This window comes from Dysidea avara, chromosome 4 (genome assembly GCF_963678975.1).
Source record: "Dysidea avara chromosome 4, odDysAvar1.4, whole genome shotgun sequence".
Lineage (NCBI taxonomy): Eukaryota > Metazoa > Porifera > Demospongiae > Dictyoceratida > Dysideidae > Dysidea > Dysidea avara.
In genome coordinates this window covers 9,688,065-9,704,417 of record NC_089275.1, presented here as the reverse complement: position 1 = coordinate 9,704,417, position 16,353 = coordinate 9,688,065, and the positions used below count along the sequence as shown (strand labels likewise).

At 36.2% G+C, this 16,353-nt stretch overlaps 1 protein-coding gene across 1 annotated transcript; it reads right to left on the bottom strand.

Annotated features, from left to right (window-relative positions):
* Positions 1-6,874: 6,874 nt before the first annotated feature.
* Positions 6,875-12,915, bottom strand: LOC136254147 (uncharacterized). Its single transcript, XM_066046822.1, has 3 exons — positions 12,776-12,915; positions 11,683-11,777; positions 6,875-10,536 (listed from the first exon to the last, which is right to left on the bottom strand). The coding sequence occupies exons 2-3, from the start codon at positions 11,730-11,732 to the stop codon at positions 7,044-7,046; spliced, it is 3,543 nt and encodes a 1,180-aa protein (XP_065902894.1). The 5' UTR covers positions 11,733-11,777; positions 12,776-12,915; the 3' UTR covers positions 6,875-7,043.
* Positions 12,916-16,353: the final 3,438 nt, after the last annotated feature.

Sequence of the window (16,353 nt, the reverse complement as noted above, 5' to 3'; positions counted from 1 at the left end):
ACAAACAAATCACTCTGTAGAGAGATCAGCTAGAAACTGGACACAATGTAAGGAGTTCAGCTACAAGCAAATCACCCTTTAGTAAGTTCAGCTACAAACAAATCAACCTGCAGAGAGATCACCTACAAAAAAGCACCTTGTACAGATTTCAGCTACAAACAAATTACCCTGTAGAGAGATCGGCTACAAACAAATCAACCAGTTGAAAGATCAGCTACACACAAATCAACTTGTAGAGAGATCAGCTACAAATAAATCACTTTATAGACAGTTCAACTACAAACAAATTACCTTGTAGAGAGATCGGCTGCAAATTAATCAACCTGCAGAGAGATCAGCTACACACAAATCAACTTGTAGAGAGATCAGCTACAAACAAATCACCCTGTAGAGAGATCAGCTAGAAACTAGACACAATGTAAGGAGTTCAGCTACAAGTATATCACCCTGTAGAGAGTTCAGCTAAAACAAATCAACCTGCAGAGAGATCAGCTACAAATAAATCACTTTATAGACAGTTCAGCTACAAACAAATTACCTTGTAGAGAGATCGGCTGCAAATTAATCAACCTGCAGAGAGATCAGCTACACACAAATCAACTTGTAGAGAGATCAGCTACAAACAAATCACCCTGTAGAGAGATCAGCTAGAAACTAGATACAATGTAAGGAGTTCAGCTACAAGCAAAATCACCCTTTAGTGAGTTCAACTACAAACAAATCAACCTGCAGTGAGATCACCCACAAAAACGCACTTGTACAGAGTTCAGTTACAAACAAATCACCCTGTAGAGAGATCAGGTAGAAGAATTCTAGAGAGTTCAGCAACAAAGAAACCACCATGTAGAGAGTTCAGCTGCAAACAAATCACCCAGTAGAAAGATCAACTAGAAGAAGTTACCTTGTAGAGAGTTCAGTTACAAAGAAACCATCATATAGAGAGTTCAGCTACAAAGAAATTACCCCGTAGAGAGTTCAGCTAGAAGAAGTCACCTTGTAAAGAGTTTAGCTACAAAGAAACCATCATGTACAGAGTTCAGCTACAAAGACACCACCTGTACAGAATTCAACTACAAACAAATCACCCTGTATAGAGATCAGCTAGAAGAAGTTACCTTGTAGATAGTTCAGCTACAACAATTCACCCTGTAGAAAGATCAGCTAGAAGAAGTCACCTTGTAGAGTGTTCAGTTACAAAGAAACCATCATGTAGAGAGTTCAGCTGCAAACAAATCACCCTGCAGAGAGTTCAGCTACAAAAAAATCACCCTGTAGAGAGTTCAGCTAGACGAAGTCACCTTATAGAGAGTTCAGCTACAAAGAAACCATCATGTAGAGAGATCGGCTACAAAGAAACCACCATGTAGAGAGTTTAGCTGCAAACAAATCACCTGTAGAGAGTTCAGCTAGAAACAAAATACCCTGTAGAGAGATCAGCTAGAAGAGGTTACCTTGTAGAGAGTTCAGCTACAAAGAAACCATCCTGTATATAGTTCAGCTACATTTCAAGTCACCCAGTAGAGAGATCAGCTGCAAAAAAAATCCTGTGGGGAATAATGGGCATGTAATAAATATATGTATATAATTTGTATAATTACTAATAAAATCAAAAATAATTGAAGTACTAAAATTTTTCTTTAAGTTCTTTTCTTCTTCCTGTGTTAAAGAAAAAAACACATGGGTTAAAAAAGCCCCAAAGCCAGCCATAGGCCGGCTTTGCAGTATACAAATACAAAAAGAAATGATATCTAATCAAAAACAGCCAAGCTGTAAAAAAAAGTGCGGCCCCCAAAAAGGCCATGGTGAAAAAAGATGTGAAATCCAAGGTGGCGGCCAAGAAATGGCTGTGATGGTAGGTTAATGGTTACATTTTAATAACGACAATTCAGGTGAATTTTGTGCCGCTTGGTCTTGGCACCAAATTCACCTGAATTGTTGTTATTAAAATGTAACCATTAACCTACCATCACAGCCATTTCTTGGCTGCCACCTTGGATTTCACATCTTTTTTCACCATGGCCTTTTTGGGGGCCGCACCTTTTTTTACAGCTTGGCTGTTTTTGATTAGATTATATATACTGTAATTCGCTTTTGTTTTTGTGCAAAAAATTTTTGTGATAAAAATATTTACGTAAAAATAATTTCGTATGATTTATGTGAATGACTGCTCTATTAGAGTAGTTCAATATTATGTAAAAATTTTTATGTAAGATTTTTTGTACAAGTTTTACATACGAAAATTATTTTACAACGATAAAAAAGAGCAAATTACTGTATATTATAAGACCCATATGTAGCATTAATAAATATGCATTTATACATGCCTCTTATATTTACAATAATGAGCATGGTGCATTTCAGTATTTGGCATGGCACATGCATGGTTTAATGTGGGTGTGTATATGTCTTATTAATTAGCTACACAAGTACTTGCGGCAGTAGCTACGGTGTGATGGTTAGACTTATACAAAGATGTCACCAGATCATCTTTGCCAACTACATGTATTCCAGTTGTACCTCCTACAAACAAAATCTTAGTTTCTCTGATATTCACTGATCTACCTACGTAGGTTGAATGGATAGTCAATACTACCAACACAGTCCCAACATCTGGTGTTGGAATTGTAGAGGTGGATCAATGGAACAAGTCAATACACCAACTTCTCTCTACCTGGTTGTTCAATGAGACTGATTCCATTAGAGCAATTGAGCGACCTTGATGGTGCAGGTTGATGGAGAATGAGTAATAAGGCAAGTCAGGTAGTTTGTTCCATGGCCTGTCACGAAGTCAATAATTACTACGATTCTAATTAACGCCCACCAATTAAGCACGTGATTGAATTACCTATTGTTGGTGATATTGATAAGGACGTGTCTTCATAGTGGCTCTCTAGTAGTTGTGGTAGAGATGCGGCTTCTATACCACATGATAAATGTCATTGGATCCCCCGGCAATGTAGAGTTTTTCAATATTGACTAAAGTAACTGTCATAATTATGGTAACTGCTTAACTAGCTATACTCCAATGTGATCTAGAAAACAAGCTTCCGTCCTTAATATGCAAAACTTCTACCGACCTAATTTTGGTGAAAGGGTCATAACTTGTTACTCTACCAGCTACTATCACTGATGACACATGTGAAATTCTTGAACAATGACACCGTGCATTCAGCATAAAATTAAGTGACTGGGCCTGTGGAAACAGGGCATGTGGGTACAAACTACACCCCGTCACACAACAGGTCATATCTCAGTACTGGAAGAGAATATTTGCATTATGTAACTTGCATCATAAAGCCATTTAAATGCTTACTAAGAGCTAGAAATTTCACTGCCATAGCATAATGGTACAGAAAGTTATGAGCCAAGGAAGTTTTAAAAAGTAGGCAAAAATCATGTGCCAACATGGCCTGTTTTCGCAGGCCCAGTCACATATTAGGATATGGTGTGAGACATTTTTGAGACTTCTCCTAGGAACGCTTTATTGGTGACAAAAGTGCCATCTGTTCCACCAACAGCTAATACCTGTTTTTTCTCTGGTACAGCAATAAGACAAAAACTAGCAAAAGGGAGTTCTGGTAGCACATACCATTTGTCCTTGTCAATGTCATACATACGTACGTGGATTAAGACACCCGCCACCTTTAGCATGCACTGTAACTTACACTTTATTGTCAAGTTTAGCAACATAATTTGACCAGTAAGTTAAGGGAAAATCTGCACATTGCTGCCAAGTTAGTTTCAGACCATTCCAAAATTCCATGCTCCTATTGCTACCCCATATATATGCAAGGTAATGCATAACATTATACTCTCAAAATGTGACCGGGCCGGTGAAAACAGGGCATGTGGGCACAAACTACACCCCATCACTCAGGGGCGGATCTAGGATTTATAAAAGGGGGGGGGGGGGGGGGCTAACTCAAGGTACTAATCTCTTGGGTAGAGGTAGCGAAGCATGCTGGAACTAGGGGGGTCTGGGGGCATGCCCCCCAGGAAAATTTTGAAAAATAGATGCTACAACACTGCAATTTGGAGACATTTCCACATAAAATTCATAATATTTTCTACCTGTAGATATTTTATATACTGCCTTTAGATTATAGGTATGGCTCTCTGAAACATTTTGCTAATGGAAAAGTTTGGGTAGGTACAGACAACCAAGTACATGATGCACCCCTCTCACAATTGCACAACACTGAATAGGTGCATGTTAGAATAATAATGCTGAAAGTGGAAAATTTTGAAATTTGGACAATACAAAATTGAATCTGAGAGCATTTTTAATGGAAATTGTGAACCTGAATTAAGTATTGTCATACATATTAACTACACAAGTAGATGAATGAAGCCCTTTAAACAGACCAATTCACTTCATTGCATGTATAGGTGCAGGCAGATTTGGAAAAATTCCATAACAGAACCAACTACATGTTTCCAGTAAATGTTCTATTAGAGTAGTTAGCTGACTGCTCTATTAGAGTATCTCGATCTTGTAAACCTCCAATGCTGATTCGGGTCCTTGTTGCCTAAATAATAAATCCACTGATAATACCTTGGAAAGACGTTTATAAGGTGGTTTTATGAGTATTTGTATTATTAGTGATCATATAATTATGCTAAGACAAAATTTCATTAGCTATAATACTCAGCATATTGATCAAGTAAAGCCTAAATATGAAGGGGGGGGAGGGGGGGGCTTCAGCCCCCAAAGCCCCCCCCCCCCCCCCCCCTGGATTCGTCCCTGTCACTCTACAGGTCATATCTCAGTACTGGAATAATATATTTGCATTCTGTAACTTGCATCATGATGCCAATTAAATGCTTACTAAGAGCTGAACTTGTAATGCCATAGCATAATGTTACAAAAAGTTATAAGTGATGAAAGTGTGAAAAAGTAGACAAAAATCATGTGCCCACATGCCCTATTATCGCAGGCCCGCTCACAAATTATAATTATATACTTGTTTGTATGGGAAGTCAAGTGCTACTGTTTGTAACTTGGCCACACTAGATTTCAGGGCTTCTATGTATTTCAATGTTTTTGGTGTATTTCAGCATCCTTTGCCTCTAAATCAACATACTTCCTTTGTATTACAGAATTTTAGCCTGTAGATCAACCTCCTTGTTTCGTGTTTAAGAATCTTTGGCTTGTAATTCAAAATTCTTTCTATGTATTTTAGCACCTTTAACCTGTAAATCAGCATTAATTTTTTTACTTTGTATTTCAGCAGCTTTAGTATAGATTGGATCCTGAATTTGTAAATCTTGATCACGGATTATAAGGTCTTTCTTCTTGTAGTATAACCACATCAGCAGGAACATAAACGCTGTCAACCAAATCCTCCAACTGTTCACATAGGGTCACTATTGAAGTCCTGTTCATGGGAAGGTTGCTGAGACAGCATTCAATCTAGGGGATCAACACACCCAACCTGTTTCTGTCTATTTTAATACTGGCTGCGTCTTTCAACCTCTGTATGTCCTTTAACTTAAAATGTCACAGGATCAGTGACTACAGCTTCTGATGGAGTAGACCACTGATGGAATAATGTGTGGAGCATTATGCAACCAAATGAAAACACATCCAATTCTTTTCCATATTGAACACTTGGTGTGTTAGCTACTAAAGCTTCAGGGGGCAAAAAATCTATGGTACCAAGTGCTTTGGTCATTTATGATTGTTTTTTTTTTTTAGTCTACAAGACAAGCTGTTCCTAGGTCACCAATCTTCTTCCAGTTCTTTCGAAAGTAAAATGTTATTGCTTGGTGGATTGTGCGAGTGAAGCCATCTAACACCTAATGACATGTCATGAAGAATTGACAACTTTGTTTCTGTAGAAAGGACTGAAGTTTGCTCTAGTAGATTGTTTAGACTGCAGTGAAGTCGCTCCATGGAGTCAGCTGGCACCAAGTGGAAATCAATTGTTGGTTTAGAAATATAATTTAAAATATATGAAGCATGTGTTTTCTCATGTGTACATTAACTACGTACATCATGTGTTTACCCATCACTATTGTTGTATGCATAGAGCCATTGACTATCACACAATGTCCTATATGCTCTATATAATTATGTATAGCTGTTTTTATTGAAAGCAAAATGTTAACCTAACACAAACATGACAATGTTGTACAATACAAGTGTATTACTGTACAGTAAATACTGTATAACATAGCTATCTGTACTTATGTATGATTAATATTTTGATCAAATTCCCAGATCAGGATGGCTAATCGAATGATATCCTGTCACATCCACCGAATAAATTTTTTATAAACACTATACATGTATATATTTATACTAGCTACATACATATATAGGTAGCTAGTAGAAGCTACAAGTGAAACTGTATTTTAAACATAGGAAATTGTGAGATAAAGAAGAACTATAAGATTCTTTTAAGAATCAATAAGCTGTAGTTAAAATTGTTGTGTAGGAGTTGAGCTTGAATTAAAACTGTTGAAATTGAAATACTGTGATACAAGAATCAACTACTCTAGAGAACATCAAAAACTTTTTATGGCGCAAGTACTGTCTACGTGTATGTAGTCATAGCTATATGCAACACTTTCATTTAGACCGAATAATTTTTAAGAACCCATGCAATGCATGCATACATACACTAGTCTGATTACTGGTAGGCAGCCATTCATGGAAGGTGTTTAAGCTTGCCAAATTAAACCACATGCATTTGATACTGTAGGTTATGTGAAAGTTTGTTGAAACTTCATGTGCAACTGTTTTGTACGACCAGCGTAAATTGGCACCTATATACAGTATAATGTCGCAAGAGGTTATAATATAGAGTACCAACTTAAGCAGAGACACTGTATGTACAGTGAAACAACATCATTGCACATTTTTGTCATGTTTACCAGATATACACATTTCAATGCTTTTTGATTTACAATGCAGGGCTAATGTTAGTAGTGTATACCTACAACACATAAATTCCACTTGTGGCATGATGTACAAGTCTTAAATAATACAAGTGTGCATATGAGAAAATTTAAAGTAATGTATTGCATGTACGTATACACTAGTAACTCTGACCCACTAGCGGCTCTTGATATTCATAATAATGATATGTCACTTCAGGAATTTTATTACGTGCTGTAACTTCAAGGTCATATTGCTCAACTTGTGACTTGTTACACAAACTTCTAATCTGTTTCACTAACATGTAAATAATCATCTCCATCTTCTTTCTGATTACACCACCATGCATGTATGTGATGATGTGATATAGGACAATGAACACAAAGTGGGCTGCAGCTATTGTTATCAATACATTGAGGATAATACTTGTAACACTTTCTCTACCATAAAGTGAAATTGTGTACACCACTTGAAGGTTGAGAATGAGTACCAGCTCTTGGTAATTTTTGATAGCATTTTTGAATGGTTGTGTAGTACCATGAATTCCCCCTATGATGATAAGCAGTATTATACCAATGATGAAATTAATGTCTCTGTTCAGTGATGATATTCCAAAAAAGACAACCCTTATAAGGAGCTGCAAACCAGTCCAGTAGTAGAATTTTATTTTGTATGGTCCTTGATAAGCATCCAATAGAGGTTTGAATTTTGTGATAAATTGAAACCTTGATAATGTTTTTGTAAACAGCAGGATGATGTTAAATGGTATTAATATCAGAAAGAGAATTAAACACGTAAGAAAAAGTATAACAAATCTAACCCCAAGGAGAGTTAAATTAGCATCCAATGACCACACCATTATAGTGTGTTCACTAGGAAGATGAATGATTGTGGAATAAGAGAACAAGACACTTGACACTATAAGGAGAATTTTAGTATATGACAATAGAAAGAGTGTAGCAAGTACTGGTAGTGCTCTTCGTGCAGTGAGCCTCTGTATTGTAGTGGAGTAACGACTTGTTATGATGAGTGATGTAGCAATGAAGATGAGGTAGAAGGGAAATGCTAATTGTAACCACATCTTAGCATAGTCATCCATACCATTATAGAAACACGTTTGAATACCCAAATCAAGATTAGCTAGTGAAATGAATGTGTAGGCTGATGTGAATTTACCTGTTTGTGGAAAGAACACTGGCATATTAATACTGATAATATTAACATACAGTATGAATGCACTGATGGTTCCATCAGTTACTGTGAGGCTGAAATTAAAGAGTAGTAAGACCAACACAAGGCCTGCTATTGCAATGGGTACAATTAGAAACAGGTAGATATTTGAGCATTGTTGACAGTGAGAGGATCCAAATACAGCACTGAGACCTTGTTGACAATGTCCACACAATATACCAGATCTGTTAAACTGACACTGTGAGTTAGGAGTGGAGAAGTTAAGATGTGACGGGTGAGCCAGGCAGTAGTGGAATGGACATTCAATGGACATTTGATAAGTATACGATTTGTTATGAAGTATAGGTAATATCCAAGCTTTTGAAGGACGGATTAATGCCTGATCAGTAATGTCACATATAATATTATACTTTTTGAGGAACAGATCACATTGACAAGTGCCATCAATTTCGGTAAAACCAATTGGACAAGATTTTTGGTTGATGTAATAAATGTCAATTTTCTCAGTATTACTGCCATCACTATATCCTTTTAAGAACAGTTCACACCACCTGTCATTAGGAAAGGTAATAGTGTATTCTAAAGCATTACAAGCATTGCTTTTAGCAAACTGCACAGAATGATTGTTTACAAGACAAGCAGTTGGTGGCAACCAATCCACATCATTTACAACTGTGATTATTGTGTTAGATGATTCAAAGCCAATAATGTTATTGACATCCATGTATAAGTTAAGTGTCAATGTTTGACCAGGGTAAATTGAAGCAACTATATCTTTGTAGCAGTCATAAGATGTGTTTGTAGTACAATAGCACATGGTCTTCTTCTGAACTCGTTGTGGTAATGAATATATTTTGTCCGACTGATTATTAATGTATGTTATAAACTTCTTGTTTACCTCCAGTGCCATTGCAGTACTAAATGCTGACTGTGGTAACCAACTGCAGTGAGTAATGGGAAGATTGTCATATGCATACTGCTCTGATGATGTCACTTGATTGTTTTCAAATATTATAGAGTACTGCATGCTGATGTATGTATCATCCAATGTTTTGTTACTTAAATATTGAAAAAAACATGGAGGGTACTCTTTTGTTATAATCAAAGGTGAATTTTTAACCATTGCAAATTGCTTAAACTTACTGTAAGTGATATTAATATCTGACTTATCCTTAATAAACAAGAAAAAGTTTTTATAGGTCCAGTACCATAATATGTAATCAACTTCTACCTGAGCAAATTTGACATAATTAAAGCACGTCATGTTACTTTTATGTAGAAAAAACACACTTGTAGCATTAGTTATGTTTTGAAACAATATTGGACCAATCAAGTGGATATCAGCAGATTTTATGATGATGAAATAACCTTTCTTACATAGTGTATTTGATACAAAGGTTGCGTTGGCAATACTTATTTGAACATCTCCAAGTGATGTGCTAAGGTGTAGCACTTTAAAATTGTTATATTTAAAGATACAGTTGATGATTTGTATGTTTAACCATTCATATGTTATGTAGAATATTGCATGGTTTTTACGCTGTCGAATTACAATTTGGCGGTTGTTCAAAAAAATGCAGTTGTCAAAGTGGACAATATTAGTGAACTCTCCTTGCTCTGTGTGGCCGCCTTCTATGTTGATTAACTTTCCAGAATTGTTGAAAAATTTGCAATCCCTGACAAGAATGATGTTTTGTTTTACACCTTTATTTTTAATTTTAATGTTCATAGCTTTAGCACTCATCAGCCCCTGAAATATTGACTTTAGTAAGTGAAAATTTGTGTTATAAGTTTGTTGGAGGAGATGAAGGATTATTTTACATTTAAAAATATTGTGGCCATTATCATTATTGTAATAATGTGCATGGTCTATTGTAAGATTGTGATTCTCCATATCCACTGTAGTGTCATTGTAGATAATTATTATGGCATTGTTTCTGATATAGGAGAAATGTGAGTCACCCAAAATGTTGATGCCAACTATACCATATGAGTTATGGCTCTCCTCTATCACTACATGTCTCAATTGAACATTTGTACATTGTTTGATCAAGACTGTTACAGTAGCATTGTTATATTCATTACCCAAGCAGCTCCTAACTGCTATATTAGATACTATCAAGTTAGTAATATTAGTCATTACAATACCAACTGATGAGTTACACTGGATGACTGTGTCTGGTGTTGTACCATTAGTTGTACTACCAATGAGTGAAACATTGTGAACATTTTGTATGATGAGATCAGTGTGAAGATGATGTAGTCCTGGCAGGAAGAGTAGTTGAGTGTTAGAGGTGAAGTATTTGGTGATATTGAGCAGGTAGTGTTGTAGGTTATGACAATGATGACACGCAGTGTTAGGATAGTAGTGATCATCAGGTGTCACATTATAGTTGTAGACACTACCAGTTGTATTGTTTAGGCATGATAACATCATCAGCAGAAGTGATAACCAAAAGCAACTGTAATGAATTGAATGTAAACTATACTCTACACAAAATATGCAGTTATCACAGTGGAAGTGGCGCAAGTCAAAGAATGGGGAAGCCAACTTTGGCAGTGAAATTCAAGAGACACAACAAACATGAAAATCAAATTTATGGATCTGGAAAAATACCTCCTACAAAACTTTTAAGTTTTAAGATGGCATTTTAGACCATTCTTGTTCTGGTGTTACAGGTATATTGAAGGGTATAAAGTATTCCTTTCTATTAGTGTTTTACTGCTAATATAGTACTGTATCTATAGATTTCTCAGTATTAAGCTATAATATGATTGATGAGAATGGGGGATTTCTACCATTATATAGTTGCTGGGTAAATATTGCATCAGTTGGACAAGTACAATATCAGCATTTCTACATTGGGCAATTTGTACTAGTAATAGCATGGGTAGCAGTGAAATTTGGGATAAATATCACGAGTGTTGTATTGGAAATGGGGATAAATTTCACGAGGCGAAGCCGAGTGAAATTTACCATTTCCAATACAACAAGAGTGGTATTTATCCCAAATTTCACTGCTACCCATGCTATTCCCAGTTAATACCATACTCGCTGCATATGCGCATGCTGTGCATTAGCGTTGCCATGTACGCAATTTGTCATAAACACGTGTCAACACTAATTGTTAACATAAATTCTAGCCAATGAAATTGCAATTACAACTTTTTCACTGCTACCAGTGAAATACGGGATAAATTTCACTGCTACTATTGAGACTTTTGTATGGGCACTGAAACAGGTATGGTATTAGTGCTGTAATGCCATGATCGTAATAGGAGGAACATGCACATAAACTTGGACATGACCACTTTTAATATGCATTGTAAGCAGTTAGTAATTAGATGTGGCATTCAGTGGTACATTGATGCTTATACATGTAATCTTGCAGCTTAAACTACTGTATGAATCACATGTATAGTACACCTCATTCATATGTATCTAGTATTGTACAGTATAGCTTACTTATATCTTGGTTACAATCTACTGTGCACGCACATAATATTATGCAAGTTTTGCAAAATTCATATTCACAGCTGTATACACACTGTTTATAAAAATATCCTACTCACTATTATGAACTTTTGATAGACACAAATGTTCTCACCATTCAAAATCCATCAATGTGCAATGGTTATGAGTTGTGTGCTTTCTCATCTGTAATTCTCTCACATTGAGTGCTGTTATTGACAAAGCCTATACCTACCAAAATCACACTGTAAATATTGTATATGCATATAGCTATTGACCATCACCACATGTGGCTATACACTTGAATGACTACATATCATGTTATATGTGCTTCTTATTCAAAATTGTTTTTATTGAAAGTAAAACCTCACACAACAATTGTGCATTACAAGCATGTGACTTTACAGCATAATTATATTAAACTGAGTAAAGCTGTAGTATCTATACAAACGAATTTTGATCTACTTTCCCACATCTACATGGTTGGCTGAATGACATCCACCAAAGAAACTTTACTGCCTGTGTATTATGCTAGCTAGGTAGCAAGTAGAACTTAGGTATAGCTACAGTAGTAACTAGGTAGCTACTTACACTGCAGCTAATAGATGTGTTTGTATTATAAGACTGGGTAACTCAGAGAGTGAATAGTGCTCAATAAGAAGCATATTGATACTAGGGCTTACATTAAAAAGAGCAGTTGAATTTGAAATACTCTAATAAAACAATCAACAACTCCATCCAAATTAGAAAAACAATGCATGAGCTAAATTGTATCATTCTCCATGATTGTTGCATTTTACAGTATCTCAACTGTGTGCAGAACTTCATACTGCACCAAAGTTAGTATGTACACAATTCCATGGATACACTGATCCATAATGCAGTAAAATCTTAAAGCAATAATTCTTTCAGTTAATTTCAAGTATATAACATTTGGGTTAAAATTGCTTTAGAAGTGCTGAAATAAGGCCAACAGAGTTTCAACATCTATGAGGCTGCACTTTCTTAGACCCTAAAATTCAATACCCAATCAAGCTCCACTCTAAATTATTTTCATCACATCATCTCCACCAAAAATTGTGCAACTACATAAGTGTGGTAAGCACCATATTCTATCTTGCTAAATCCTGCATCTGGTATGAGTTTGTTAACACAACAAAATCACTTTTTTCTGAAACATAGCATTAACAATATGTGGCCTACAACAATTACTACTCAACATAACTAACTAATGGATAAATCAGATGAATAGTTGCTACACATTAGCTTTTGTGGTACTAATCCTACAGTCACGGTATAGCTCTCTACACTGTCACAGTCTGATTGTATGTGCACCATATTACATGTAAAACATCAGATTCTGTTAGAAAGAAAACCACCAATGATAAAAATGATGACAATTTTGTGTAACACATAATTAAATTAATGTATGTGAGTTCTTGAACAAACGGGTATGGTCCTAAGAAAGAACATGCACATGTGTGGCATCGAAAGGGACCTATGAAAGTAAAATAACTATAAGCCTCCTCACAGGTCCCTAGTGTGATTGCATTTAGAATATGTAACTGGATTTAATGTAATTTTTCAACTCAAATACTTATATTTATTATCAAAATGAGGCATTCCATCAGCTTTGCAACAGTTAGAGTCATTAGTCAGTGCCTTAAATCCTGTGAAATATTTAAAAGGTGCTCAAATATTTTAATGGTGACACAGCAAAGTATAAGTTTCTATGTATTTCACATGTGATAATTATTAAGACTGAATATCCAAAATCCAGTCACAGAATAATTATTATGCAAGCATTTTTCCCTTTGCATTTACCATCCTGTTTTGACCCAAATTTCGTTGGAAAATTGGCTAATCCCTGGACTCATTTTAGCTACCTTTAGGATAGGTCTACAATTCAATTTTTCCTGCTTGAAGTGCAAGCAAGTAGTCATGTGAATGACAATGATTAGTGAAATGATTCTGATATAACACTTTTATAATGTTACCTGTGGGAATTAAATAACAATAGAAAGAATAAGTAAAAGCACTTAACATAATTATGCACAAGATGTACTGTATAATATTATCTAATCCAAAACAGCCTAGCTGTAAAAAAAGTGTGCGGCCCTCAAAAAGGCTATGGTGAAAAAAGATGTGAAATCCAAGGTGGCGGCCAAGAAATGGCTGTGATGGTAGGTTAATGGTAAAAATTTTAATAACAACGATTCAGGTGAATTTTGGTGCCGCTTGGTCAATTGGCACAAAATTCACCTGAATTGTTGTTATTAAAATTTTTACCATTAACCTACCATCACAGCCATTTCTTGGCCGCCACCTTGGAATTTCACATCTTTTTTCACCATAGCCTTTTTGAGGGCCGCACACTTTTTTTACAGCTAGGCTGTTTTGGATTAGATTTCACTTCTTTTTGTATTTGTATACCCCAAAGCCGGCCTATAGCCTGCTTTGGGACTTTTTTAACCTATCTTTTTTTCTTTACCACAGGAAGAAGAAAATATGAAGCAGATGTACCTTAAATATTTCTGATTTTATCAGTAAATGTACAAATTATATATATAATACATATATTTATTACAGAACTGTCCATGGTGGTTTCTGTGTAACTGAACACTCTTCAAGGCAACTTCTTCTAGCTGATCTCTCTACAGGGTGATTTGTTTGTAGCTGAACTATCAACAAGGTAACTTCTTCTAGCTGTTCTCTCTACAGGGTGATTTATTTGTAGCTGGATTCTGTGCAGGTGATTTTTTTGCTGCTGAGCTCTTTACAGAATGGCTTCTTTGTAGCTGAACTCTCTACAAGGTAACTTCTTCTAACTGATCTCTCTACAGGGAGATTTGTTTGTAGCTGAACTCTCTACAGGTGATTTTTTTGCAGCTGAACTATCTAGATGATGGTTTCTTTGTAGCTGAACTCTCTACAAGGTAATTTCTTCTAGCTAAACTCTCTACATGATGGTTTCTTTGTAGCTGAACTCTCTACTAGGTAATTTCTTCTAGCTGAACTCTCTACATGGTGGTTTCTTTGTAGCTGAACTCTCTACAAGGTAACTTTTTCTAGCTGAACTCCCTACATGGTGGTTTCTTTTAGCTGAACTCTCTATAAGGTGACTTCTTCTAGCTGATCTTTCTACAGGGTGATTTGTTTGTAGCTGATTTTTCTACAGGGTGATTTGTTTGCATCTAAACTCTCTATATGGTGGTTTCTTTGTAGCTGAACTCTCTACAAGGTGACTTCTTCTAGCTGATCTCTCTACAGGGTGATTTGATTGTAGCTGAACTCTCGTCATGATGGTTTCTTTGTAGCTGAACTCTCTACAAGTTAACTTCTTCTAGCTGATCTCTCTACAGGGTGATTTGTTTGTAGCTGAACTCTCTACATTGTGGTTTCTTTGTAGCTGAACTCTACAAGGTGATTTCTTCTAGCTGAATTATCTCTTTCTATAGTTGCATGAATTCCCTACAAGGTAACTTCTTCTAGCTGATCTCTCTACAGGGTGAATTGTTTGTGGCTGATCTCTCTACAGGGTGACTTGTCTGTAGCTGATCTCTATACAGGTTACTTGTTTCTAGCTAATCTCTTGAATTCTCTTCGGGTGACTGCTCTATTAGGATGACTGCTCTATTAGAATGACTGCTCTATTAGTAGGCATTCCAGTATCCGAGATTTTCTAATAAAAAATTTCTCCGTATATTCCCCAATAGAACCCTGGCACAAAACAACAACTCGCGTTTAACTTGGGATTGCTCCGTAGTCCGAGCTCCAATGAAGATGAAAATCGCTATGGGGTTTGTCCACACGCTGATCATCATGAAAATCTTAATTTTGTCGTGCGCATTAGGCCACTCCAAATGAGAGTGTAGTTTCCCGTCCTCCGCCCGCATCACGTCTGAGCACCCGCACTAAATGGTCATTATTGTCATTATTTTTCCAAAACCACTTCCTGTGCTGCTTTCTGGAAACTTCTCATGGAGCCTTTTATTTTGCGTTGCTAAAAAGCACGATGAAACCTAAAATAAACGGTTCTAATGGTTGTTAGCTTGCAAAAAAGCCATTTTCATGACCTTGAAATCCTCTCAAGATCGAGATACTCTAATAGAGCAGTCGAATCTTTAATAATGAATAATGATAATAAGCCTCCCGCCCGCACCGAAAAACGAAAACCTCAGGACGGGAAACTACAGTCTTATTTGGAGTGGCCTTACATATAAGTAAGTTTTGTGTTGTTTTGTAATCTTTTAAAGCCTTGTAATGTATGTAGAATACTTTTAAAAAAAACATAGTGTCGGGTGGAAGGTAGTCACTGGTGCTTACTTTAAAGTGCGTAGTTACTTTGCTCGGGTTAGCGATTTTCAGCTCCAGAGCAATTTTCTGATGGCTGTGTCATCAGCTCAATAATACAAACCACTTCAAAGAGTCAGCATAACAATGCCATAATTGAAACCACAGCTCCACCTTAGGTATTGTTGCATCATTGTGGCACCTCCACTTTAGTTGTTTACCTTTATAAGTTGTTAACTTGATGTTTTTACTTACTTGAGATAGCCTCTTGCCTGTGGGTATGCATGCACCATTGTATTGAGAAGTGTGCAGTAGGTGAAACATATTTGCTCACTACAAAGCATACAAAGATCGCTGAGATCCGATAACATCTGAAGTTACTCTCATTATATGTACAAACTTGCAGCTAGAAGCAACTGCAGTTTCAAAACAGTCCAGATTGCTAGATGGCTTCCTGATTTAATTGTGCCATTTTTCCCTTTAAAATGTATGGGGAACTCTGGAGAAAAAATGT